The following is a 26,776-nucleotide window of genomic DNA, read 5'->3' as shown; positions in this document are numbered from 1 at the left end:
AGTGAAAGGAATAGTCAATTATCATCTTGAATAAGAAACAATCAAACCATCTCCCTCAGACATTCAATTGGATTACCATCACCAAATCCACCATCATCAATATCCTGGAGTGACCAGAAACTTAACTGGACCAGTCACATAAATAATTTAGCAACGCCAAAGGCTGAGAATTCTATGGCAAGGGGTTCACCCATTGACTTCTAGTTCCTTTCCATTACCTCTAAGTCACAAGAGAGAAATACTCTCCATTTGCCTGAATGCATACAGCTCCATCAGCACACAAGAAGATCAACATCAAACGGTCTATTTGTTTAATACCTCCTCCACTACCCTTAAGACTCACTTCAACCACCATAGGCACACTAAGCTATAGCTTTACCTAGAGGATATATACAGAAACCTTCCAAAGATTATTTGGCAACACTTTCCAAACCTATGGCCTCCACAATTTTGAAGATACCATACAGCAAATATTGGGAAGTACCATAAGGTTTTCACAACAGAGAATTAGGTGGTTCAAGAAAAAGGCTCACTTTATCACATCAACTATGAAGGGATGATAAAAGTCACCATAGTTCCAGAGAACTTGTGTTCTCTCATCTCATGATGCTAATCAGAAGCCCAAAGTACCATTGACATTATTAACTTTTAACAGGGTTGGAGGATTTGAGCTATAGGGAGAGGCTGAACAGGCTGGGGCTGTTTTATCTGGAGTGTTGGAGGCTGACGGGTGACCTTATGGAGGTTTACAAAATTATGAAGGGCATGGATAGGGTAAATAGACAAAGTCTTTTCCCTGGGGTGGGGGAGTCCATAACTAGAGGGCATAGGTTTAGGGTGAAAGGGGAAAGATGTAAAAGAGACCTAAGGGGCAACTTTCTCACACAGAGGGTGGTACGTGTATGGAATGAGATGCCAGAGGAAGTGGTGAAGGCTGGTACAACTGCAACATTTAAGAGGCATTTGGATGGGTATATGAATAGGAAGGGTTTGAAGGGATATGGGCCGGGTGCTGGCAGGTGGGACTAGCTTGGGTTGGGGTATCTGGTCGGCATGGATGGGTTGGACTGAAGGGTCTGTTTCCTTGCTAAAACATCTCAATGACTTTATGACTCTATAACTCCAAGATGTGTTTTTCAAAATCATTTGCCACAGCTGAAAAATGACTGCAGGTGTGAATTCAATCACTGTTTGAGAAAGACAGTGATTGAATACTGTCTTACAAAAGCAAATCTTAGTAGGACTTATACACTTAATAGTAAGGTTCTAGGGAGTGTTGCTGAACAAAGAGACCTTGGAGTGCAAGGCTCCTTGAAAGTGGAGTCACAGGTAGATAGGATAGTGAAGAAGGCGTTTGGTATGCTTTCCTTTATTGGTCAGAGTATTAAGTACAGGAGTTGGGAGGTCATGTTGTGGCTGTACAGGACATCAGTTAGGCCACTGTTGGAATATTGCATGCAATTCTGGTCTACTTCCTATTGGACAGATGTTGTAAAACCTGAAAGGGTTCAGTAAAGATTTACAAGGATGTTGCCAGGGTTGGAGGATCTGAGCTATAGAGAGAGGCTGAACAGGCTGGGGCTGTTTTCCCTGGAGCGTCGGAGGCTGGAACCTTATAGAGATTTACAAAATCATGAGGGGCATGGATAGGATAAATAGACAAAGTCTTTTCCCTGGGGTGGGAGAGCCCAGAACTAGAGGGCATAGAGGGGAAAGATATAAAAGAGACCTATGGGGCAACGTTTTCACACAGAGGGTGGTACATGTATGGAATGAGCTGCCAGACGAAGTGGTGGAGGCTGGTACAATTGCAACATTTAAAAGGCATTTGGATGGATATATGAAATAGGAAGGGTTTGGAGGGATATGGGCGGGGTGCTGGCAGGTGGGACTAGATTGGGTTGGGATATCTGGTTGGCGTGGACGAGTTGGACTGAAGGATCTGTTTCCGTGCTGTACGTCTCTATGACGTTATGTGAAGGTTCAGATAAATCTCAGAGATAGAAACACAACAGGATGACATGACAAGGGGCTAATGATTTCACCGCCTCAGCAGAAAGACAAATCTTGCAGAATTCTTCTGTTTTGCCCTTACAGGAATATATGAAGAAAGGGTCAAAAACCATCTTCAGCCCTGGTCTGTGTGTGTTACTGGCCTGATGTCCTAATGAATTGATTAGTGTGTTATGATGGAAGCAGCTCTAAGAGCTGCCATTAAACACTGCTTTACTGCAGATAAAAGAAGGGGAAAATTCTTCTTCTTACTTGCTGCCAGTCAGCCACTGTTGAGAAGATTCATTCCTAAAGAATTTCAATCAATCTTCAAAGCCAGGACACTCAAGATCGCAGATATGCTAATATTACTGCTACCAATAGCAACCACTGTAGCAACTGTCACGGTTGCCTGTCTGCTCTTCATGAATAATTTGACAACTGACTTTTTTTTAACTTTTATCTTTTTTGACTCACTCTTTATTTAAACTTTGTGTACATTATTATTTCTTCTCACCCTTAGTAATTTCTAAACCCATTGTTCTTAGTAATTTAAGAAAGCAGAGTTAGATTAGTTCCCTTTAAAATATTTTTCTTTGAGAGTGGGTGCAGGGCACCTGTAGGGAAGGGATCCTGTTAAAATTCATCTTGTTGCAACCAACCAAGGGGCGGATGAATAGCCAAAGGAGACTGGTTCATCCGTCTGCACCCAGGACTTTAATTGTTTTGTGGTTTTTGATCTAGAACAGTGACAAATTGAGGAACTATTCTTGTGTTATATTTGAGGGCTACTATGTCTCAGGCAAGTTGTATAACAAAACTTCATAAGAAACCCGACAAAGCATTAATAGCCTTAGGAAAGGAACCTGGTGTCCTTCCCTGCCCTCAACCCAGCCTCACACCAATGGGGGAGGTTTCATTTTGCAGCAGGAGTGACTTCCCTAGACATTTTAATTTGAGTTACACATCAGTTAGTAAAAAAGCAATAACTCTGATACGAGTCCAGATGTGATTTCTTTCTGAGAGTAGATTCTAGCCAGATTATAGTTTCTCAGAAGAACATTTCTTAGATACAGTGCAATTGGTTTCCTTGACACAGTGAAGACGAGAGGGGACCTGATAGAGGCAAGTTTGAAATATTGCCTGATGCTGCGACAATGGAGTTCAGATGAGGGCTGAGAACCTGAAGAACTGGATGTTGGAAATCGGAAACAAGAACAGGAATTGCTGGAGAAACTCAGCAGATCAGGCAGCCTCTATGAAGAGAAAGCAGAGTTAGTGTTTTGGGTCCAGTCACCCTTCTTCAGAATTGACATTAGCTAGGAAAAAGTGATATATGTGCGGAAGACTGGGGATGGGGAAGGGGAGGGTGGAGTTAAAGGAATAAGTGATTAGTGGAGATAGAACCCAGAGAGAAAGACATTTAGGCAGGCAAAGGGATGGACAATGATAAGCCAGGAAGAAAGAAAAACTGATAATGAGGACCATAATTAGGTGAAAGGGTGTGCTGAAAGCAGCTCATGTGATGACAGGGTATGGTGTTTGAGGGAAGGTAAAAGTTATGGAGGAAGGTGTACAGGTTCTAAAATGATTAATCTTGATATTGGGTCCTGAAGACTATAAAGTACCCAACTATACACCAATGACCCGCTGTTCTTCCAGCTTGTGTGACGAGTCCACAGCTGCAGCCAGACCTGCTAGCTTTCTCCAACAACTTCTGTTTGTGCTTCAAGATGTCAATCTGGAAATATCGAAAGGGTTCACAAGGATAAGGCATGAACAATTCTGACTGTACATCTCTACAAGCTGATGGAATAGGAAAACAATTATTCCTCAGGTGAATCCCTCATTGCAGCTTGCATAAAATATCAGCTAAAAAATATATAAGCTAAAGAAAATCAGTCAGTCAGTCTCAGTGTTGGTGTTGGGGTGGTAATGCCCTGAAGAAAATGGATTTGGAAATGACCCCAGCAGCTAATAAGATTCAATTAATTAATAAAAGTTTGGAATTGGAAGTTAGTCTCAGTCATGATTCCATATCTGGTTGACTGTAGGGAAGAAAATTTGCTGTCTTTTTGCAGTTTGGTCTATGTGTGACTAGAGACCCAAAGTAATGTGACTGAATCTTGACTACCCTCTGAACTGGCTTGAAACTTTTAGTTCAGCAGCAAGTGGGATTTTGACAAAAATATTGGGCTTGCCAGTGATTCCCACATTGCATAAAAGCATAAAGAGACATTAAAACTGACCAGAGAAAATGGCACTAAAATTGGTGGTGTAATGTACAGCGAAGAAGTTTACCTCAGATTTAACGGACTTTGGCCAGATGGGCCAATGGGCCAAGAATTGGCAAATGGAGTCTAATTTAGATAAATGTAAGGTTTTGCATTTTTGAAAGGCAAATCAGGGCAGGACTTACACACTTAATGTTAAGGTCCTGGGGAGTGTTGCTGAACAAAGATACCTTTGAGTGCAGTTTCATAGTTCCTTAAAGGCGGAGTTGCAAGTAGACAGGATAGTGAAGAAGGAGTTTGGCATGCTTTCCTTTGTTGGTCAGTGGGCTGAACTTGGGGGTTGGGAGCCCTGTTGTGGCTGTACAGGACATTGGTTTGGCCACTTTTGGAAGATAATTCTGGTCTCCCTGCTATAGGAAGGATATTGTGAAATTAGAAAGGATTCAGAAAAGATTGACAAGGATGTTGCCAGGGTTGGAGGGTTTGAGCTATAGGGAGAGGCTGAAAAGGCTGGGGCTATTTTCCCTGGAGCGTCGGAGGCTGAGGAGTAACCTTATAGCGGTTTATAAAATCATGAGGGGCATGGATAGGGAAAATAGTCAAGGTTTTTTTCCCCCAGAATGGGGGAGTCCAAAACTAGAGGACAGAGGTTGAAGGTGAGAGAGGAAAGGTTTAAAGGGACCTAAGGGGCAGCCTTTTTACACAGAGGGTGGGGCATGTATGGAATGAGCTGCTAGGGGAAGTGGTGGAGGAGGGTACAATTACAACGTATAAAGGCATCCGGATGGATACATGAATAAGAAGGGTTTGGAGGGATATGGACCAAATACTGGCACATGGGACTGGATTAATTTAGGATATCTGGCAGGTGGGACTAGATTGGGTTGGGATATCTGGTCAGCATGGATGGGTTGGACCGAAGGGTCTGTTTCCATGCTGTACATCTCTATGACTCTATGGTCTGCATGGACGAGTTGGACTGAAAGATCTGTACAGCTCTGTGACTGTATGACCGAATTGAAAGCAGAGTAAAAATTGATTCATAGCTCAGGAGGTAGAAACATTTTTCAGAGGCGATGTGAATCTGAGATATGTCAAAAAATATTGTTTAAAGTAAATTGCAAAGTAATGACATCTTGAGGGTGACAGATTCTGAAGAGCTGGCCTCTAGATAAGTTAATTGCATAGAATAGACATTGATGGGTTGCTTATTAATAGAAATGAACTTCATTATTTGGCTCTCATTAATATTAATTCTATGCTCAAATGGATTAAAAGTACAGCACTTGAATTTGCTGAGGAAGTGCAATGGCAGAGTATCTCAGGTCCACATCTGATTGGCATCAGATTTGAGAATACAGAAAGTCCCAGTTTCTGCTTGTACAATTTGTTTCTTTTGATTACCTTGCTCGAAGGTTCAAGAAAGTTTGCAATCTTAATCTTGTTTGATCACTAGCTTGCACTCAGAAGGTGAGGATTGTCATATTCTTATGCTGTTACCTTCCAGGATTACCACTTTCATAGTGGTTTGTGTGATCGAGGGTATGGATATGGGAGGGTGGAACAGTGGATGACATTCATGCCCCTGTCCTTGCTTTGGATCCCCCAATAAAAGGCAGAGATGTAAACGATGAAACCCATAGGAGAAAGCCCCAGAATAGATGAGAAGTGAAAAGGTTGCCTTTACACCAGGATTTCAGGAAAACAAATCACTCCAAAAATGGCGCTGGTTGAACAGTGAGCACTTGATTTCTGAGCAGTGATCCACATGGAAATTGAGTCATGTGTTAGTTGGGTTGTAGAAGCTGCAGGGAATTTGAAACAACCTTGGGTGCCATGCCCATGCAAATGGAAAAGTCTTGAAAACAGCACAGAGAAAAGTATTAATAAAAGCAAAGAAATACAGTAGCTACATTGCTGAATCTTAAATGGAATAGCCTCGTATTCTTGCTACTGGAAATCCCTGACATGTTGAAAATGTTTGCAAAAGCGAGTGAAACTCCGTAAAATTACCATTAAATTCCCTTGCATGAAACAGAAGGCCACAGGTACCCTATTTGTTTTTAGATATTTTTAGACACAGTATGAAGCTATGCTTTTTTTTGGTTTCATCTCTGCTGAGAAGGATATGCAATCAGTAAACATAAATATACCCATTAGAATCAAGCGGTTACACAGAGTGCACACTTTAGGCTTGTCTGAAGACTACCAGAGAGAACCTGCTAACTATCAGAAATACTGGAGGATCAGTATTGTGTAAAAGCTAACATTAGAATTCACCACCTAGAGATGTTCTCTTACATGCAACAGCCAAAGAATCAGTTGATCAGTTTGTAAGCAAATGCTGTGTCACTGTGTGCTTTCTCAATGCTGAGCTGAATGAGCAGATGTCAGAGCTGCCTATAGCTCCACCATAGCTTTCCAAGAAGACCTCTTAGGAAAAAAGACGAAGACACACTGCTAAAAGGTGGGTGGGTAGGGGGGTGGGGGGCGGTGTTGGTGGTGGTGGTGGTGGTGGCATGGTGGCTCAGTGGTTAACACTGCTGCCTCACAGCACAAGGACCTGGGTTCGATTCCCGCCTTGGGCGACTGACCATGTGGAGTTTACACATTCTCCTCGTGTCTGTGTGGATTTCCTCCCACAATCCAAAGATGTGCAGGTTAAGTGAATTGGCCATGCTAAATTGCCCACAGTGTTAGGTGCATTAGTCAGGGGTAAATGTAGGGGAATTGGTCCGGGTGAGTTACTCTTCGGAGGGTCGGTGTGGACCATACTATACTATAGGGCATCTAATCTAATCTAATGTAGGTGAGAGAAAATTTGAATCAGAAGTAGCCCTCCATAACATCTGCAAGTGCTTTGTGAACATAGAAAGCAAGCAGGCTGCATGGAGGTGTAGTCTGTTACACTCACTGTGATGTCCTGCATTCCAAGATATTTGTGGAGAGCAATATGGTACTGGGCTCATCTATATAAGAAATCTAGTTCTAGAGATATGACCAGAGGCTAAAATAGGGCAAAGCAAAACAAAACATCTGTACATATGCTGACAGGAACAACAGGGAATGTGTCAAAGACCTGCACAATTACTAACACGTATATAAGTTGAGTGTAAGATTGTCCAGTGTGAAGATTCAGATTGGAAGAACCTTCAACCAGAAAGTGATCTGGCTTTCTACACATGCGGGGGAGGGAGGGGGGCAGTGGGTGAAGTCAAACTGAGGTTTTAGCTACGATAACATCATATACCCAAAGAAACACACTAAGCACATGTTCAAGACTGTCAACATGGCAGCTAGTGCAGGAATATTTCCAGTCTGAATTCTGAAAGATATTTACCTGGATCATTAGAAATCAAAAATACAACCTATAGCAACAAACTTAACTGCATATAACAATTACTCATCCTTGCATTAATACACTCATGATAAAATGCAACTATTGTAATTTAGCATGGAAACTAGAAGTATTGTACCTTGTGGATAGAGTCTACCTGCAATAGTAGAATGAACCATATATGGAATTCGATATTATGATCATTTAGGAAATCACTAAGATGTCAGCAGAAGAGTCCAGAAATACTTGCATTGAGTCAGTCCAGTAACTACAACAAATATACCCACACAGGTAGAATACCATAGGAAACGTCATAGGTGATAGTGTATTGCATCTCAGAGAAAATGCAATTCCAATAATTTACTCTCAAAGAATAGTGTTCATAAACATGGGAAGTTTAAGAATAAAGATGATAATATGAAATGCAATACTATAAATCAATACACTGATTGGTGCAGTTCAATCTTATGCATCGTAAAAAAACATGAAATGTTGAGAGTATGTTTGGAATCAAGATCCATCTATTGAGATGCCAAATTCCATCATGAGAATTCAATCCTAAATTCACAACAGCTAAATTCTTTTTAAGCTGAGTGTCAAGTATGGATATTGGTCGTTGTACCTTATAAATAAATTGCAAGAAATCATTACTTTCAGAATGTCATTTGGAAAATGTTGCTTCTAGAACCTACTTTTTGGTCTGTCTGTATGTCAAGATCTGTTCTAGCAGCATACTGACAGAATACAGAGAACCACATGTTCCTGATCACACCACCAACCTTTAAGTGTCAATTGAAATTGCATGGCAAATGGGAAAACAAAAGAGAAGTGAAGCAGCATACACTTCCATGTGTACCAATGGAAATGGCACCCCTATGATAAAAATCTGCTCATTGGCAGAAAGCCTATAAGTTTTGCCGTATACAAAATGTCCACCATGTTGACGCACCTAAATACAGAAGTTATTTTCCTACTATGTAACTTAGCACATGGGAAGTATCGTGAACTATTTCGAGAAATACAATCATGAGTTATAAAGATGTTTTTTTTCAAATATAGCATGATTTTCTTTGACAAAGACTTTATTTGCACATGTCCCGTGCCTAATTTCATTATATTATGACCTGATTTTCACCCTATTCCCTATTACTACCCTCTCCTATCTCCCAAATGAAATCTGGTGATGTTAGCCCAGACAGTACATTGAAATGAAGGCCCCCTCCCCCGCTTCTCCTTCTGGTAGGTTCACAGATCTGTCCATGATCACATGGTAACAACTGCTCTCTTCAGCAAACTGCTGGCACCTTCAAGCTAACAAGAATGAACTTCCACTAACCTCCTCCTCTACTTTAATTAAAGGCACTCGCTGTGTGATGTTTTGGGACTTGTGCAACTGCTTGTCATGCGGACTTTCGCCCTTTTACCAAAAGGTTTCATTTAAGTAAAGGTTACAGAGCACTATAACAAAGCTGCAATTGTGGACTGATGTTAACGGGAAAGGAGGAATCTGGATGACTGGATCCCGATCATTTGGGTAGTATAGTGGTTACATTACTGAATGAGTAAGCATGAGATCAGGACTAATAATCTAGTGACATGATTTCAAACCTCACAATGGCACTTGTTTGATTTAAATTCAGTGGATTAAGTCGATCTGGAATAAAAATCTTATGACAGGAATGTTAACCATGGAATTATTAGATAGTTGTAAAAACCTATCTAGTTCACTAATATCCCTTAGGGAAGGAAATCTGCTGTCCTTATCTGGCCTGGCCTACATGTGACTCCAGTAAAGTGGTTAACTTGCAATATTCCTCTGAAATTGCCTAGCAAACCACACAGTTGTATCAAACCACTTTCAAAAAATCAGAGTAGAATAAGATCAAAACCAGCCATGTGACATTGACCCAGACACCAGAAAAAAGATGCACCCAGTCAAGTTGACCTTAAAAAATTCTCCCAGCTAACATTTTGGGACTTTTGCCAAAAATGGGAGATGCATCCCACAGATTAGTCTGCAACAACCTTACATAGTCCTCCTCACTAAATCATTATCTTACAGTAAAATCACAAATACCTCATCAACAACACTGGGCATGTCCTGTCCCATCACACAGTAGTATGTGCAGTAGTTGGGAGGGAGTAACTATGGGAGTTTTCAATATTGATTCTGGATTCCGTGAAGTCTTGTGGCAACAGGTCAAACATGGGCAAGGAAATTTTCTCTTCTTTATTGTCCTCCCTCACCGTCTATGTTGAATATAGTTTGAAAGAGGCACTAATGGCACAGAATGTACTGTTTGTGGAGTACTTCAATATTGACAACCATAAGGGCTCATTAGCTCTACATTGTCCAAGTCTAAAGGTCATAACTGCTGGGCCTGGGGCCTGATGTTCATGGAAGAGAATCCAAATGGTAGGAAAATCCTATTTTATTTTATACTAATCTTTCAGGCACAGATGGAATTATTCATGACTCTACTGGTATGAGTTAGAACCGCAAAGGGCAGAGAAGGAAAGACGGAGAGGAGTTAGTCAAAATGATGAGGGATCTGGACAGAGTAGATAGGGAGAAACTGTTCTCATTGGCAGTGGTGTCAAGAACTAAAGGAGATCAATTTAAGTTGTTTTTAAGCAAATTTCAATTGCTTAAAAACAAAGGCTATTTTTGATAACTCATATTTATGAGTTATGAGAATTGGAAAAGTGAAGATTTGGAGCAATTTTAGGTTGCAAAGGATTTACCATGTGACTTTATGGCAAAAGGCAAAAGTTCAGCAGAACAGGGGCCTGCCTACTATTTACAAAAAGCAAGTGACTTTCTAGTAAATAAAAGACAAATTTTCATAAGAGATAGAGCTGGCAGTTGTTACTTTAATGTTTAGCTAAACTGATTTTGAAGAACTCTCTGGATTTGTGCTGTTTGTTGTCTACAGATCAAAGCCATATCCCTCCCGTTCTCTCTCTTTCTCAATGAGTAAAGCACCCTTAAAGAAAACCAGCTGAAAGGATTTCTCAGTAAAGCATTTTTTGGGTATTTGAGAATACTGAAGAAATCGGTTTCTGCAATCTCTGATGAACTTTGGATATTGAAACATTAACTCATTCTAAGGACCTGTGTCTAAATGATCTTCCATTGCTCTGCAACTGCCAGCAATTGGATCTTATCAACAGGAAGTGAAATAAACTCTGAGACGTCAACACATTCTACCTTTTGCCCTCAAACCCTTGACCTGCACAACCGTTGTTCTTTTCTTGCCTGTTTTTCCTACTCATATTTGCTTTGCTGAACTGTGTCATCTTGTCCTAGAAATGCATTTTAAGTAGTGAAAACAGCAACAGATTGGATCAAACCAGTAATGAAAGGCTGGAGGAAGGGTCTTGTCACTGCAGTATTTATATGGCTGGTCCAGCTAAGCTTCTGGACAGTGATAATCCCTAGGATGTTGCCAATGGGAGATTCATGGATAGCAATCCCATTGAATGTCAAGAGCAGCTGGTTAGATTCTCTTGCTGGAAATGCTCATTGTGTGGCACTTGTGTGGTGTTAATGTTATTTATCACTTGTCAGCCTAAGAATGAACTTATTCAAATCTTGTATAAGTATGCAAACTGATTGAGTATCTGGAAAATCACCAATAGCACTGAACATTATGCAATCATCAGCAAACATCCTCACTTTTAACTTTATGATATGGAAGGTCATTGACAAAGCAACTAAAGATGATTAGGGCCTGGATTACTCTGAGGAACTCCTGCAGAGATGTCCTGCGGTGACTGACCTCCAGAAACCACAACCGTCTTCCTTTGCATGAGGTGTGACTCCAACCAGTGCAAGGCTTTCCCTCTGATTCCCATTGACTCTTGGTTTGCTTTGACTCTTTGTTGCAATACATTGTAAAATGTGGCTTTGATGTCAAGAGCAGTCACTGAAACCTCGCCATTGGTGTTCAGCATTTTGGTTCCACCAGGACCTCTCAATTCCTAACTTTATTAAAGCTTAGTACAAACCTGAACAATTTCTCTTCAGTACTATTGCTGGAATATTTTATCAGGGTCCATAATTTTGCAGTATTCATTATCTTCATGTATTTCTTGATATTATTTCTTGATTTAATGAATAAAGTTGGTTGATGACCGGTTTCTGTGAGGAGGCCAAGATGGATCATCACTCAACATTACTGGCTCAAGATTGCTGCAGATGCTTCAACCTTGTCTGTTGCACCAATGTTGTGGGCTCATTGCCATTATTGAGGATGGAAATAATTTTCCTCCTCCAATGAGTTTTTTTAATTGTCCACTGATATTTATGACAGGATGTGACTGAACTGCTGAGCTTTAGATCTGATATACAGGCTGCAAAATCACTTATTGCTGTTTGGCACTGAGGTAATATTGTTTTGTGGCTTCACCAGATTGACACCTCAATTTTGGATGTGTGCGATACTGCTTCTGGCATGCCCTTCTCTTCATTGAAACAAAACGAATCCCCCAGCTTGATGGAAATTGTCCACCTGAAGTAAGCCAGCATAGAGGCTTGCAGTTTGTGTTTGTATTCAATCCCCTGCTGCTGATGGCCCACAGCACCATTGTGAGTTTCATGCTGGCACTCTGAGCTCTGAGTCAGTAGGTTGTGGATATGAGCATTCTCTAAAATTGTGGTCGAACCCAATTCAATCACATTTTCTAAGATAATAATTTGATGATTATCTGAAGAAAAAAGGTAACTGCATGGCTATGAGGATATGGAAAAGGAGTGGGATTAGCTGAGTTTCTCTAGCAGAGAGTAGCTCAGACATGAGGGATTGAATATCCTCCTTCTGTTGTGGAATCATTCTAAGATTCTGCTCCAGAGAGATCAGCATATCATGTATTCTGGCAATCCAAGGCAATGCTGACAGAGTACCTATTAAAGATGTTATTTTTCAGAGAAAGCAATAAACTGACACTATCAGTCTGTCAGCTATGTTCTTGTATATTGTATATTTAAAGCCAATCCAGTGACCTTCATTAGCTGGATTAGCTGTATTGGTGAATGGATCAATGCACCACCCAGTCATCTTAAGAGATAAGTAGCTTGGGAAATTCAACAAGTTGGAGGGCAAGTATCAAGCTTCCCATAGTATCATTTGAAAAAATATCTCAATAAGATTAGTGAGGGATCTTCCTCTCTACCTGTTCCTGTGTGACACAGATCATTTAAACAAGATGAACAGCTTTAACATAGCTGGCAGGATTGCCTAAAAGGTTGCTTGAAAAGTGTTCACTAAATGTTAAAATTTTAAAAAGGAAAAGTATAAGAATATTGGAATAATTGGGTCATTCTTTCAAGGAACCCTCTCAAGCCCAATAGATCATCATTCTTGGACTCTATAAAAGCAGTTTTGTTTCCCTTTCTGTGTTGTTTATACATTTTTAATGGTCATCACTAAAATGGGTTATCTGGCCAATGCGCTTTGCTATTCATGGGAGTTACTGTTTGAAAATTGGCTGCTGTGTTTCTAATGAATAGTGACAACTTTTCAAAATTACTTGATTAGCTGTAAAGCACTTCTGTGACATCCAAAGGTTGTAAAAGTCACCATATAAACACAAATTGTTTTCCTTTCAGTCAGAACTCAGCAGCCTTGACTAATTCCTTAGCTACAAACTCTGGTTAACCTTTCCAGTTGATTAGTTAGGGGTTAACTGAACAGGCAGTTATGCAATTATTTGTAAAGAAGACACAAAAAATGCTGCTCACTCAGGAAATAACAAAAGAGACAATTGTTATTGGTATGGAATGCATATTAAATCTTTCCTTAGACTTATAAAGCCATGAGTTCAAGCTTCATTCCTGGATTACTGGATACTTAGTAGACAAGTGAAAGAGGTGATATGAAGGGACATAGAATAGACAGAAGATGACTTTAGCTTAGTGTGCTTTCTGTAAAATGCTCAACATGACAATGCAACATTGACTCAGCATTTAGTTGGTGTCAGGTGCCGGAAGACTGGAGGTTGGTTAATGTAGTTCCACTGTTTAAGAAAGATGGTAAGGACAAGGGAACTACAGATCAGTCATCCTGACATTGGTAGTGGGCAAGTTGTTGGAGGAAATCCTGAGGGACAGGATGTACATGTATTTGGAAAGGCAAGGACTGATTAGGGACAGTCAACATGGCTTTGGTGAATGGGAAATCATTACTCACAAACTTGATTGAGATTTTTGAAGAAGTAACAAAGAGGATTGATGAGAGCAGAGGGGTAGATATGATCTATGTGGAGACTGACAAAGTTCCCCTTGGAGACTGGTGAGCAAGATTAGATCTCATGGAATACAGGGAGAACTAGCCATTTGGATACAGAACTGGCTCAAAGTTAGAAGACAGAGGGTGGTGGTAGAGGGTTGTTTTTCAGACTGGAGGCCTGTGACCAGTGGAGTGCCACAAGGATCGGTGCTGAGTCCACTACTTTTCATCATTTATATAAATGATTTGAATGTGAGCCTAAGAGATATAGTTAGTAAGCTTGCTGATGACACCAAAATTGGAGGTGTAGTGGACAGCGAAGAGGGTTACCTCAGATTACAACAGGATCTTGATCAGATGGGTCAATGGGCTGAGAAGTGGCAGATGGAATTTAATTCAGATAAATGCGAGGTGCTGCATTTTGGGAAAGTAAATCTTAGCAAGACTTATACACTTAATGGTGAGGTCCTAGGGAGTGTTGCTGAACAAAGAGACCTTGGAGTGCAGGTTCATAGCTCCTTGAATGTGAAGGTAGATAGGATAGTGAAGAAGACATTTGTATGCTTTCCTTTATTGATCAGAGTATTGAGTACAGGAGTTGGGAGATCATGTTGCAGCTGTACAGAATATTTGGTTAGGCCACTGTTAGAATATTGTGTGCAATTCTGGTCTCCTTCCTATCAGAAAGATGTTGTGAAACTTGAAAGAATTCAGAAAAGTTTCCAAGGATGTTGCCAGGGTTGGAGGATTTGAGCTATAGGGAGAGGTTGAATAGGCTTGGGCTGTTTTCCCTTTAGTGTCGGAGGTTTATAAAATCTTGCGGGGCATAGATAGGATAAATAAGCAAAGTCTTTTCCCTGGGGTGGGGGAGTCCAGATGGGGCATTGGTTTAGGGTGAGAGGGGAAAGATATAAAAGAGACTCAAGGGACAGCTTTTTCACACAGAGGGTGGTATGTGTATGGAATGAGCTGCCAGAGGAAGTGGTGGAGGCTAGTACAACTGCAACATTTAACTAGCATCTGGATGGGTTTATGAATAGGAAAGGTTTGGAGTGAAATGGGCCAGGTGCTGGTAGGTTGGATTAGATTGGGATATCTGGCATGGATGAGTTGGGCCGAAGGGTCTATTTCTATGCTGTGCATCTCCTAGACCTTGGATTCTGAAATACAGGAATCCTATCAGGATTTTACCTTTGGTAACCTGCAAGGATCCGAGGAGTCTAAAATAGTTTTTTTCTTAGCTGTTTCCAACGTGCTTTAAAATGGTAATGTAAAGCAACTTTTGTTACATTTGGCAGAGGATTTTCATGGGTCACCCAATTACCAAGCTTATGAGCATGTAGAAATGATGTCTGGTCTATCCTCCTGTTCTATTGAGCTGAGTTTCAGCTAAACAATATGAAATCCAATGCACGACATGCATCAAAAGTCAAGAAATCTCCTTGGAGAGGAAATCCAAACAGATCAATAAAAAAATCATAGACCATTTCAGGGAAACTCTTTCTGGGAAATTCATACAAACATATGAATGGGTTTCTGATCCTTCTCTTTAATGTCTGTAAGATCATAAGAGTTCCAGGAGGGAGAGTGTTACGCTCTTGTTTACTTGTTGTATGCAAGAACAGTCACCTCCAGGAATTTTTCCAGTTCCCTTTTATAACTGAAACTAATGCACTGCTGTGGAAATTAAATCGACTTGACTCAACTGTTAGCAAGAGCAAAGAAAAGAGCTTTATTTAAATTCTGCAGAGTTGACCCAATACATTCAGCTAGATGCCTCACTGTAAGGGGTACCTGAGCATTGTTCAGATACTTTTTCTTATCATGCTCTCAAGGGCAAAGACTGGGAAAACTCAAGTTGTTATTCTCTCATCCCCTGGTCTTGGACATAACAGTTCTTCAGCTTTCACTGAGTTTGACTGTTGCAAGATTGAGTTGAATGTTTACAAAATTCAACAGAGACAAGCTGGCTGCAAACCTCATCAAAGTATTGTTTACAAAGCTCAGCACAGCATTAAATTTTAGAAAAGTGTTCTCTTTCAAATTTCATAGTAAATGTAAAATTTCTTATAAATGTAAAAATTCTTAATTTTCCATTACATGCACAAATCACCAACTAATTCTGACGGTCAATGATCCTCCGAAAGTTGAAAAGCCTCTTGCTATCTAACCAAGTTCCATGTGTATATAATGTTAACACACATTCTCTTGCTATCTATAACTTATCTGATGCAAAAAGAGTCATTCACATGTAAACATTGCAGATGTTTTAGATCTCACAATCTAATATCTGTGATATCTATGGTTTTCTTGTAAAAATGTAGCAACTCTTTCAGTATACTTTGATAACTAAAGATTTTAGATTAAGCATTGCTTAGAACCTTTTCCAGGACTCTACTCAGGTGAGGCAATCAGAATGGCCTTAAATTGGTTTTGGATAGGATATAAATAAAACCTGGTGATCTGATTAAATTTGTTCCATTGCTTTTTAATTATATGGAAGGGGAAGCAGGCTGTCAGTTTGCATTTGGAAGATAGCATCTCTATACTTCACTGGAGTGTCACTCAAGATTATGCGCTCATGATTCTAGAGTGCAGGCTTAAACCACAATCTTCTCTCTCAAGAAGCATGAGAGAAACACTGAACCGTCAATGTCATTGTTAATTAATTTGCTCTGGTCTGTGATGAGAGCATAAGAATGGTAATAACTTACCACCACAGTTTCAGGCTAGTAGATGCCAGCTTTGCTTAGTTGGCCATATCCTTAATTTACATTGAAAGGTATAGATCTACGAGATCACATGGTACTACTGGAGAAAGAGCAATAAATTGCCCCAATATCATAAGCAACATTTCTGCCTCAAAAAGACGCAGTGAGAAAAGCCACTAACATTGAAAATGCTGGAGAAAGTCAGAAGGTCTGGCACCATTGGTGGAGAGCGAAACAGAGTTAACATTTGAAGACCGTTCTTCAGAACTAAAAAGGGTTGGCAAATGGTTGTTTTTTTCCCCAAACCTTTCAGTTTTGAAGGAGATTCATAGTAGACTTGAAATGGTAACTCTATTTCTCTCTCTACAGATGCTGCCAGATCTGCTGAGTTTCTCCAGTATTTTCTGTGTTAGTTTCAGATTTCCAGCATCCATTGTATTTGGCTTTTATTTACTCAATAGAAATTCAAATAGCCTGTCTTCTACATCTCAATTTTAACTTGTGATACTCTTGCTATGTATGTTTACCTATTCAACAGCACTTGAGAAATTAATTGTACAATAATGTATGATATAACATAATGAAACACAAGAGAAATTCTAGGCATATTGGTTGATGTCCAGTGACCCCTGCTGGTCAAATGCACACATATCACCTCTGGTTGAGGAAAGGAATGGGTTTGGATGTAATGATCCCCATGATTTATTTGCTTGTCAAGTCTCCTAAATCAGGAACACGTGTATTGTGAGATATAGGAGGAAATATAGTATCTAACCTCTATCCCAACCTTTGCCCTTAGACATCCACAATCCAAATTCCACTTGTAATAATTTTGGTCAGTAGGTAGAGAATGGTTAATTTGTCCCATCACGCTTGTACTGCCTCTTAGATAGCAATCCCATTTTCCCACGCAATATATGTTCCCATTCTATAACTCTACAAGCACTTTGCTTCAATTAGTTATTCCAATTGTCTGTTAGAGATGCATCTGCAGCAAAGCTCTCCATGCTGCAACACTCCCTGAGCTAAGTTTCTCCACACACTCCCCCAGTGATAATCTTAAATTACTGACCCTAGCCTCTGAATATGAATCAGATTCATCTCTACCCCATTTGTCTGACCTATTTTATGCTTTTCTCACCTTAATCAGGTTGACGCAGATGATGTAATTACCAGGGATGAACAGATTTACTTGCTGCTTCATGCTAAACGGAAGTGTGAACAGAAATTGAAGTCCAAGATGGATAAAGCTGCTGGTAACTCTTTAAGCTTCTTTTATTTCGTCAACTACATTTTTGTATTTATAGAACACCCATAAAAAGACAAAAGGTTCTGGGGCACTTCACAGGAACATAATCAGACAAAAAAAATCCATGCACAAAAAGAGGTATGAGAGGGAATGATCAAAGTATTGTCCTCACCCTGGATAAAATCCTTTCCTCAGATGAGCCTATGTTCAATGATCTAAGAAGTTATATTTATTTTTGTGAGTGATTCAATTTAATTATAGCCAGTAGAAAGCCTTAGTCTTAAATGAGATGAAGGTCAATTTATTACAAAACTGGCTGTAGGTTGTTTAAGTAAAAATGCAAAATTATTTAATATATACAATGGTTAAATGCAGATAAGGATAGAAATTATGTACGAATTATGTACGAAGGTGAAAGTCAGATCAGTCCTTTAAGAAAAAAACGAAAGAACTGTGGATGCAATAAATCAGAAACAAACCGAGAAATTGTTGGAAAAGCTCAGCAGGTAGGCAGCATCTGTGGAGAGAAATAAGAGTTAACATTTCAGGTTGAGTGACCTTTCCTCAGAACTGATGGTAGCTAGGAAAATGTTGACTTACATGCAGAAGATATGGCGGGGGAGGGGGTAAGGAGTAAATGATAGGTGGGATAGACCCCAAAGAAAGAGAAGAACAGTTAGACAGACAAAGGATAATTATCTGGCTAGTAAGGTGAATACCTATTAATGGGGACTATTAATGGTTAACAATGAGTGGCATGTAACAGCAGATTATGTGATAACAAGCCTGGTGTGTGAGGCTTGGGAGGACATGGGAGACCTCAAGCCCTAAAGTTATTGAACTCAGTATTGAGTCCGGAAAGCTGTAGGGTACCCAGGTTAAAAATGAGGTGTTGTTCTTCCAGCTTGTGCTGAACTTCACTGGAGCTTTACAGCAAACTTGAGACTGAGATGTTGGCCAGGGAACAGGGTGGTGTGCTGAAGTGGCAGGCAACTAGAAGTTCAGGGTCTTTTTCACAAACAGAATGCAAGTGTTCTGCGAAGTGGTCACCTAGTCTACATTTTGTTTCCTCAGTGTAGAGGAGACTACATTGTAAGCAGTGAATACAGTAGACTAGATTGTATGAAGTGCAAATAAAGTGGTGCTTTACCTGGAAGGTATGTTTAGGCTTTTGGATACTATGGAGGGAGGAAGTAAATAAACAGGTGCCGTGAGGCTGTTAGGGGTGAAGGAGGAAATGTCCCTGCGGAAGGCTGACAAGGAAGGGGGGGGGAATATATGTCTGGTGGTAGCATCCACTGGAGGTGGCAAAAATGGTGGCTAATGATCCTCTGGATGTGGATATTGGTGGGATGGTAGATAAGGACATGGGTGACCTGTTACAGTAAGGAAGAGAGATGGTGAGAGCAGATGTGCAGGAGATGGGTTGGACCTGCCTGGGGCCCTGAAAACAATAGTGCTTGGGAATCCTCCATTGAGGAAAAAGGTAGTTACTTTTGAGGATCCCTTGTTAGATTTGACATCTTTGGAACAAATGCAACAAAGGCAGAGGAATTGGGAGAATGGAATACAGTCTTTACATGAAGCAGGGTGTGAGGATGTATAGTCCAGGTAGCTGTGGGATTTGGTGGGGTTATAGTGGATATTCGTGACCAGTCTATCCCCAGAAGTGGAAACAGAGATGTCAAGGAAAGGAAGGGGGGAGTCAGAGATGGACCAGGTGAAGGTGAGAGCAGGGTGCAAATTGGAAACAAAATTGATAGACTTTTCCAATCCCGAATGAGAGAGGGAGGCAGCACTGATTATACCATCCATATACTGGAAAAAGAGTTGTGGATGAGGGCCAGAATAGGACTGGGACAAGGAATGTTCCACATATTCACACATTGTAATTTCACTAAATTCTTCTCTCCCTTCGATCTCCTGATAAAGTTTTTGTATCCTCTATAGTGAATACAGAGAAAAATATTTATTAATTTCATCTGCTATTTCACTATGATCTACTGTGAATTCTCAATTGCCACTCCCAAGAGTACTAACTCTCACATTTCCTTTTTACATACCTGTAGGAACTCTTGTCATCTGTTTTAACATTTCTAGCTAGCTTCCTCATATTCTTTAATTTCTTCCTTCTGATTAACCTTTCAGTAATTCTCTGCTGTGCCTTGCAGTCACATTTTGTTTCTGAAGTTTGATGCTTTCCCTAACTTTTTGGCTAATCGAGGCTGGTTGGTCCTCCCTTTAGAATTTTTCTTATTACGAGGAATATACTTTGAATTTTCACTGAAATATCTGCCACTGTGTTTATGTTGATCTAGCCTAGAACACAAGTTCACTTCAGTAAGCTCAGCTTTCATGCCCACATATTATTTATTTAATTTTCAAATATTCGTCTTCTCGTTTTCATGTTGAATATAAAATTCAATCATATTGTGATTGCTGCTACCTTGAGATGCCTGAACTCTGAGATCATTAATTAATTCTGTCACTTTGCACAACACCAGAACTACTGTCTGGTCAGTTTCAAAATGCGCTGCTATCTTGTAAGCATTCCATGAACTCTTCATCCAGGCCACTATTGCCAATCCAGTTTATATGTCAATTGGAGTTACCAACGATTATTGCTATCCCTTTATCAGAAGCACTAAAAATATATTATTTAAAATTTGTCTTACATTGTCAACAGTTAGAAGCCTATAGACAGCTCCCATTTATGAATTCTTTCTTCATTATTTCTCATCTCTATTGAAGCTAATTCATCACTCTTGATCTCCTGAGCCAAGTTCATCTCTAATTATTGCTCAAATGCCTCTTCGGATTTACTTAGCTTTCTATTTCTTTATGAATGAATAAACAATGACCATAATATTCCGGACCTAATCCTTGTCATCCTGAAACCATCTCTGAAATAGCCATCAGATCGTATTTATTTACTTCAATGTCTTCTATTGATTCACCTACTATGTTATGAATACATTATGAATACACATTCAAATCGTTTTGTTTTTTTGTTTTTTTATAACATCTAGTCTTGATTGTTGGCTCATTCCTAGTTTATTTTTCTCTCTCTTCCTTCCTGCCATTCTTAGACCCCAATTTCCGTTTTTAGTTTTGCTCTATTCATTATCTCTACTCTATGATATATCGGATCTTTTTCACATATGATCTCTTGCCATCACTATTTAATTGAAAACCCTCTCTACTTCCCTAGTTACATAGTCCACAGTTCAGGTGTAGACAACCCCAACAGTTCAGTCCCCACTTTTGCAAGTACCCAACAAATTGGAACCTACTTTTCCTACATCAGTCTCAAATTTTAGTCATCTCTGATCTTATGCACTTCATATACATTCGCACCAGGTTAAGGTAATATTCCAGAGATTTATTATAAACTTCAGGATCGGTTTTCGAATTTAGTTCCTAGCTCCTTATGTTCCCTATGCAGAACCTCTTTCCTAGTTCTACCTATTTCATTGGTACCTCCATGGGCCACGACCCTCAGATCCTTCCCCCTCCTCACTGCAAGTTCCATTCCAGGTCGAAGCTGATTTCCCGAACCCTGGCACAAGGCAGGCAACACCGTCATCCAGACTGTCACTTTTCACTGCACAGAACAGTGTCATTTCCCCTCACTATGCTATCACCCACAACGAAGACTTCTTGTTCTGCTGATTTGAATGGCTTCTGGTGACATAGTGCATCTCATCCTGAGAAAATCTCAAACCTATTGGACAATTGTAGAGGTTAACACTTATGCCCTCTGCGTTCTCTTACCTGCACACTCACACTCATGCGCTCCTGTCCCAGCTCACTGACCATATTGTAACATTTGATCCTAATAGGAGTTACTGCCTTCTGGTATAAAGAATCCAGGTAAACATTCCCCTCCCTGATGGGTTTCAGTGTCTGTGATTCAGCCTCCAGCTCATAAACTCTGAACCGAAGCTGCTTGACCTTCAAATAGCTGCTGTAGGCAATGAATTATTCTGCCAGCACGACGCTTGAAGATTGCCTGGACTCCTTGTCAGCAGAACATGCATGATTTCTGGATGAATGAAAACAAAATACTCATTTCAACATCTCCTCTGTGGTATAACTTTTCCAACAGAACACCTCTTCAGCACCACACAGTTAGCCTTGATCTAGAAACTCAAATTCTGGAGATGGTTCAATAGAGCTGTAAGATTCAATTTACTGCTTGCAGGGAGGAGGGTAGTACAGAGGGCGGTTGGGGGTTGTGGGGGAATGCCTGCCAAATTAAGTTTGCCTCATAGGTTCTTCACTGGACAACAGCAGGCTTTTCCTGGGATCAATGACACTAGAGGTGTCAATGCCAGCAGGTAAAAGGTGCCAGTCAATATGGCCAGTAGCTCTAATGAATGGCAGTGTCAGCAGAGAGGTGGTGGATGCTGCTGGTACTACACCAGCCTGCTGGATTCCAGGCTACATGTGAGAGATGGTGTGAGGGAGGTGACAGGCAGTTACATTGGAGGGAAAAGGAGAGTTTTTAAAATCCTTTCAGAGGATAGAGGCACCAATGGCAAGGTGAGCATTTGTTGCTGTCATTCTGCATCCATGGTGGAGGTAGTGAATGTTGGAGTTTGTGGATGTGGTGCAAATCAAGCCGGCTGCTTTGTTTCGGATATCAGGAAGCTTCCCGGGTTGTTGGAGCTGCAATCATCCAGGCAATTGGGAGTATTCCGTTACACTCCTGACTCTGGCCTTGTGTGGGTACAGGACAGATTTTCGAAAGTTAGGGAATGTATGTTCGATAGAATTCTCTGCCTTTGACCGGTTTTTTTAAAGCTTTAATATTTAAAAAAATAATAGAATGTGCGATGGCATTTATTGCTTATCACTAATTGCCCTTGAGAGGTTGTCGAGCTGCCAAAGATGTTGCCAAGGTTGGAGGATTTGAGCTATAGGGAGAGACTGAACAGACTAGGGCTGTTTTCCCTGGAGCGCCGGAGGCTGAGGGGTGACCTTATAGCCTTATAGAGGTTTATACAATCATGAGGGGCATGGATAGGATAAATAGACAAAGTCGTTTCCCTGGGGGGGCGGGGGGGGGGGGGGGGGTGGAGTCCAGAACTAGAAGGCATAGGTTTAGGGTGAGAGGGGAAAGATATAAAAGAGAACTAAGAGACAACTTTTTCATGCAGAAGGTGGTACGTGTATGGAGTGAGCTGCCAGAGGAAGTGGTGGAGGCTGGTACAATTGCAACATTTAAAAGGCATTTGGATGGATATATGAATAGGAAGGGTTTGGAGGGATATGGGCCGGGGGCTGGCAGGTGGGATTAGATTGGGTTGGGATATCTGGTCAGCGTGGACGAGTTTGACGAAGGGTCTGTTTCCATGCTGTACATCTCTATGACTCTATGGCCTCCTGGAGGTAGACCCACAATGTCCTTAGGGAGAGAATTCCAGGACTTTGATTTGGCAACCGTGAAGGAACAGTGATGTATTTCCAAGTCAAGATAGTGGGTGGCTTGGAGGGGAACTTGCAGACAGTGGTGTGCCCATGAGTCTTATCCTCCTATATGGTAATGATTATGAGTTTGGAATGTAGTGTCTTCGGAGATTTATTACATTTCTGCAGTGCACCTCTCTGCTGCTACTGAGTGTTAGTGGTGATGGGGGTGCTCTGGATAATGTCAAACCTTTGGAGTGTCATTGGAGTTGCAACGAAACAGGCAAATCGGGGGGTATTCCATTACATTCCTGACCTGTGCCTTGTAGATAGTGGGCAGGCTTAAGGGAGTCAGGAGGTGAGTTCTGTGCTGCCAGATTCCTACCTGTTCTGGTAGCCACATACTTAAATTACTTTTTCAGTTCTGTTTCTGATCAATCATAACTCCAGGATGTTGACAGTGTGCTAATCAATGATGGTAACACTACTGAATGTCAAGAGCTATGAATAGATTCTGTCTTGTTGGAGGCAGTCATTACCTGGCACTTGCGCAGTACAAGTTTTACTTGCCACTTATCAGGTCAAGCCTGAATCTTGTCCAGGTCATAAAGTTATAAAGTCATAGAGTCATACAGCATGGAAACAGACCCTTTGGTCCAACCAGTCCACACTGACCATGTTTCCAAACTAAACTAGTCCTACCTGCCTGCGCTTGGCTCATTTCCCTCCTATTCACGAACTTATCCAAATATCTTTCTAACATTGTAACTGTACGTGCATCCATCACTTTCTCTAGCAGTTGATTCCACACACAAACCACTTGCTATGTAAAAATGTTGTCCCTCATATCCTTTTGAAACCTTTCTTCTTTCACTTTAAAAATATGCACCCTAGTTTTGAACTCCCCCACCAGAGGTAAAAAACCCTTGTCATTCACCTTAGCTATGTCCCTCATGATTTTATAAACCTCAATAAGATCACCCCTCAATCTCCTATGCTCCAGTGAAAGAAGTTCCAGCATATCCAGCCTTTCCTTATAATTCAAACTCTCCATTCCTGGCAACATCGTGGTAAATCTTTTTCCGAACCCTGTCCAATTTAATAATGTCCTTCCTGTAACAGGGAGAGCAGAAGTTTACACAGTACACCAGAAAAGGCCTCACCAGCATCCTGTAAAACCTCAACATGACTTCCCAACTTCTCTACTCAAAGATCTGAGCAATGAAGACAAGCATGCTAAACGTCACCTTAACCACCCTGTCTAGTTCTGATACAAATATCAAAGAATTATGTACCTGAACCCCTGGGTATCTCTGTTCTATAACACGATCCAGGGCCCTACCATTAATTGTATAAATCCTATCCTTGTTTGTATTACCAAAATGTAATACCTCACATTTATTTAAATTAACCCATATTTCCACTCCTCAGGTCATTGACCCAATTGATCAAGGTCTGTTTGTAACCTTAGCTAACCTTCTTCACTGGAGAAAGTGAGGGCTGATGCTGGAGATCAGAGCTGAAAATGTGTTGCTGGAAAAGTGCAGCAGGTCAGGCAGCATCCAAGGAACAGGAGAATCGACGTTTCGGGCATAAGCCATTCCTGAAGAAGGACTTATGCCCGAAACGTCGATTCTCCTGTTCCTTGGATGCTGCCTGACCTGCTGCGCTTTTCCAGCAACACATTTTCAGCTCTAACCTTCTTCACTGTCCACTATACCACCAATATTGGTGTCAGTTTTTCTGCATATACTCATGCGTTGCTTTAGTATCTGAAGAATCACCTATTTGACCTTATGATGAAGCAAAGATTGTTGATGAAGTAGCTGGAGATGGTTGGGTCTAGGACACTACTCCGAGGAGCTCCTGCAGAGATGATCTTGAACTGAAATGATTGTACCACACCTCCAACAATGATGATCATTTTCCTTCACACTAGCTCTGACTTTAACTGTTGTAAAGTTTTTCCCTTTGCTTCCTATTATAGATGCAGATGGAATATAATGTGAAAAAATGTGAGGTCATGTATTTTGGCAACAAGAATTGAGGAGCTGAAGATTTTTTAAATGGAGAAAGAAAGATAGAAGAAAGCGACAGTACAGTCCTTGTCCCTGAATCAGAAAAAGTTAGCATCCACCTTCAGCACATACTAGGGAATACAAAGGGTATGATGCACTTTATTTCAAATGTGATGAAGTTTAGAAGTAGGAAGGTTTTGCTAAAACTATATAAGACACTAGTGAGACTATAGCTGAAATTCAAGGAACAGTTTTGGCACCTTGTCTATGGAAAGATATACTGGCATAGGAGTCAGTCCAGAGAAGATTCGCAAGACTAATACTAGGTATGGAGGCACTGTCTTATGAGGAGAGATTGAATAGGTTGAGCCTGTATTCACTGGAATCTGGAAGAATGAGAGGCAGCCTTATTGAAACATGTAAGATATTTGGGAGCTTTTACAGGGTAGATGCGGAAAGGACAGTTTAGATCAGAAAACATAATCTCAGAAATGAAATTTCCTCTCTCAGAGTGTTGTGAATCTGTGGAATTCTTTACTGCAGAAAGCTGTCAAATTTGCATCATTAACATATTCAAGGTTGAGATAGACAGGTTTTTAATTAGTGAGGGAATCATAGGTTATGAGGAAAAGGCAGGAAAATGAATTGAAGATTATCAGATCAAACATAATATCATTGAAATACAAAGCAGACTCAATGGGCTGAATGGCCTTCCTCTGCTCCTACATCTTATAGTGAACTCTACCCACTACACCCCTATACTTGGTTAACGTACTCGACATTACGGACCTCAAATGATGCCATTTCATTCTGTGAGCTTAATTTGGTGGACATAGGAAGAAAGGATGGTCCTCACTTGCCATCTTCCTGCCTGATTAAATAAGCCCCCCCCCCAACTCTTCACTATCAAACTTGCCTTGGAGAGGGCATCAAATTCTGGACAAGTTCTTTATCGCATTTAATTATGCCATTCAGTTTATTCAATCCATGATTGGTACCTTTCTGTGGAACAGTCCAGCCTATCTCACTCCTCCACTCAATCCCCATAGTCCTGCATGGTTATTTCATCAAAGACATCATCGAACTTCCCTTTGAAGTCATTGATTATTTCTATTTCCACCACCCTTGTGGGCATTGAGTTTCAGGTCATCCCAAGATTATCCCTCCAAATTTTGCACTAAATATTAAATTAGATTATCCAGGGGTGGGGGGATTAGACAGCCATCAAAGGAAGCCTGACAAAGGAAGTCAGGAATGTATCATAGAAAAAGAGAGAGCCGATAAAGTGGTTTAGAGCACTGGGAAATCAGAAGATTGGGAAGATTATAAAACCAAATAGAGGATAACAAAGAGAGAAATAAGAAAGGAGAGGATCAAAATGAAGGTAAGCTAGCCAGTAATATTAGAAATGATTGTAAAGATTTCTTTCAATACATAAGAAACAATCGAGAGGCAAAAGTAGAAATTGGGCTGCTCCAAATTGATGCAGGAAGGCTAGTGATGGGAGATAAGGAAATAACTGATGAACTTAATAAATACTTTGTTAGTCTTCACAGTGGAAGACATGAGAAATATCCCAACAATTAAGGAGAA

At 40.6% G+C, this 26,776-nt stretch overlaps 1 protein-coding gene across 2 annotated transcripts in view; it reads left to right on the top strand.

The window, feature by feature from the left end:
• Positions 1–26,776, top strand: part of pth1r (parathyroid hormone 1 receptor) — a 111,584-nt gene that overhangs the window by 25,189 nt on the left and 59,619 nt on the right. For both annotated transcript variants that reach the window (XM_043689396.1, XM_043689395.1), the window contains exon 2: positions 17,655–17,760. In XM_043689396.1, coding sequence (XP_043545331.1) covers positions 17,655–17,760 — 106 coding nt within the window. The remainder of the gene's footprint in view (positions 1–17,654; positions 17,761–26,776) is intronic.

Source organism: Chiloscyllium plagiosum, chromosome 4 (assembly GCF_004010195.1).
Source record: "Chiloscyllium plagiosum isolate BGI_BamShark_2017 chromosome 4, ASM401019v2, whole genome shotgun sequence".
Lineage (NCBI taxonomy): Eukaryota > Metazoa > Chordata > Chondrichthyes > Orectolobiformes > Hemiscylliidae > Chiloscyllium > Chiloscyllium plagiosum.
The sequence above is the reverse complement of the archived record's forward strand: the minus strand, read 5'-3'. Positions and strand labels throughout refer to the sequence as shown.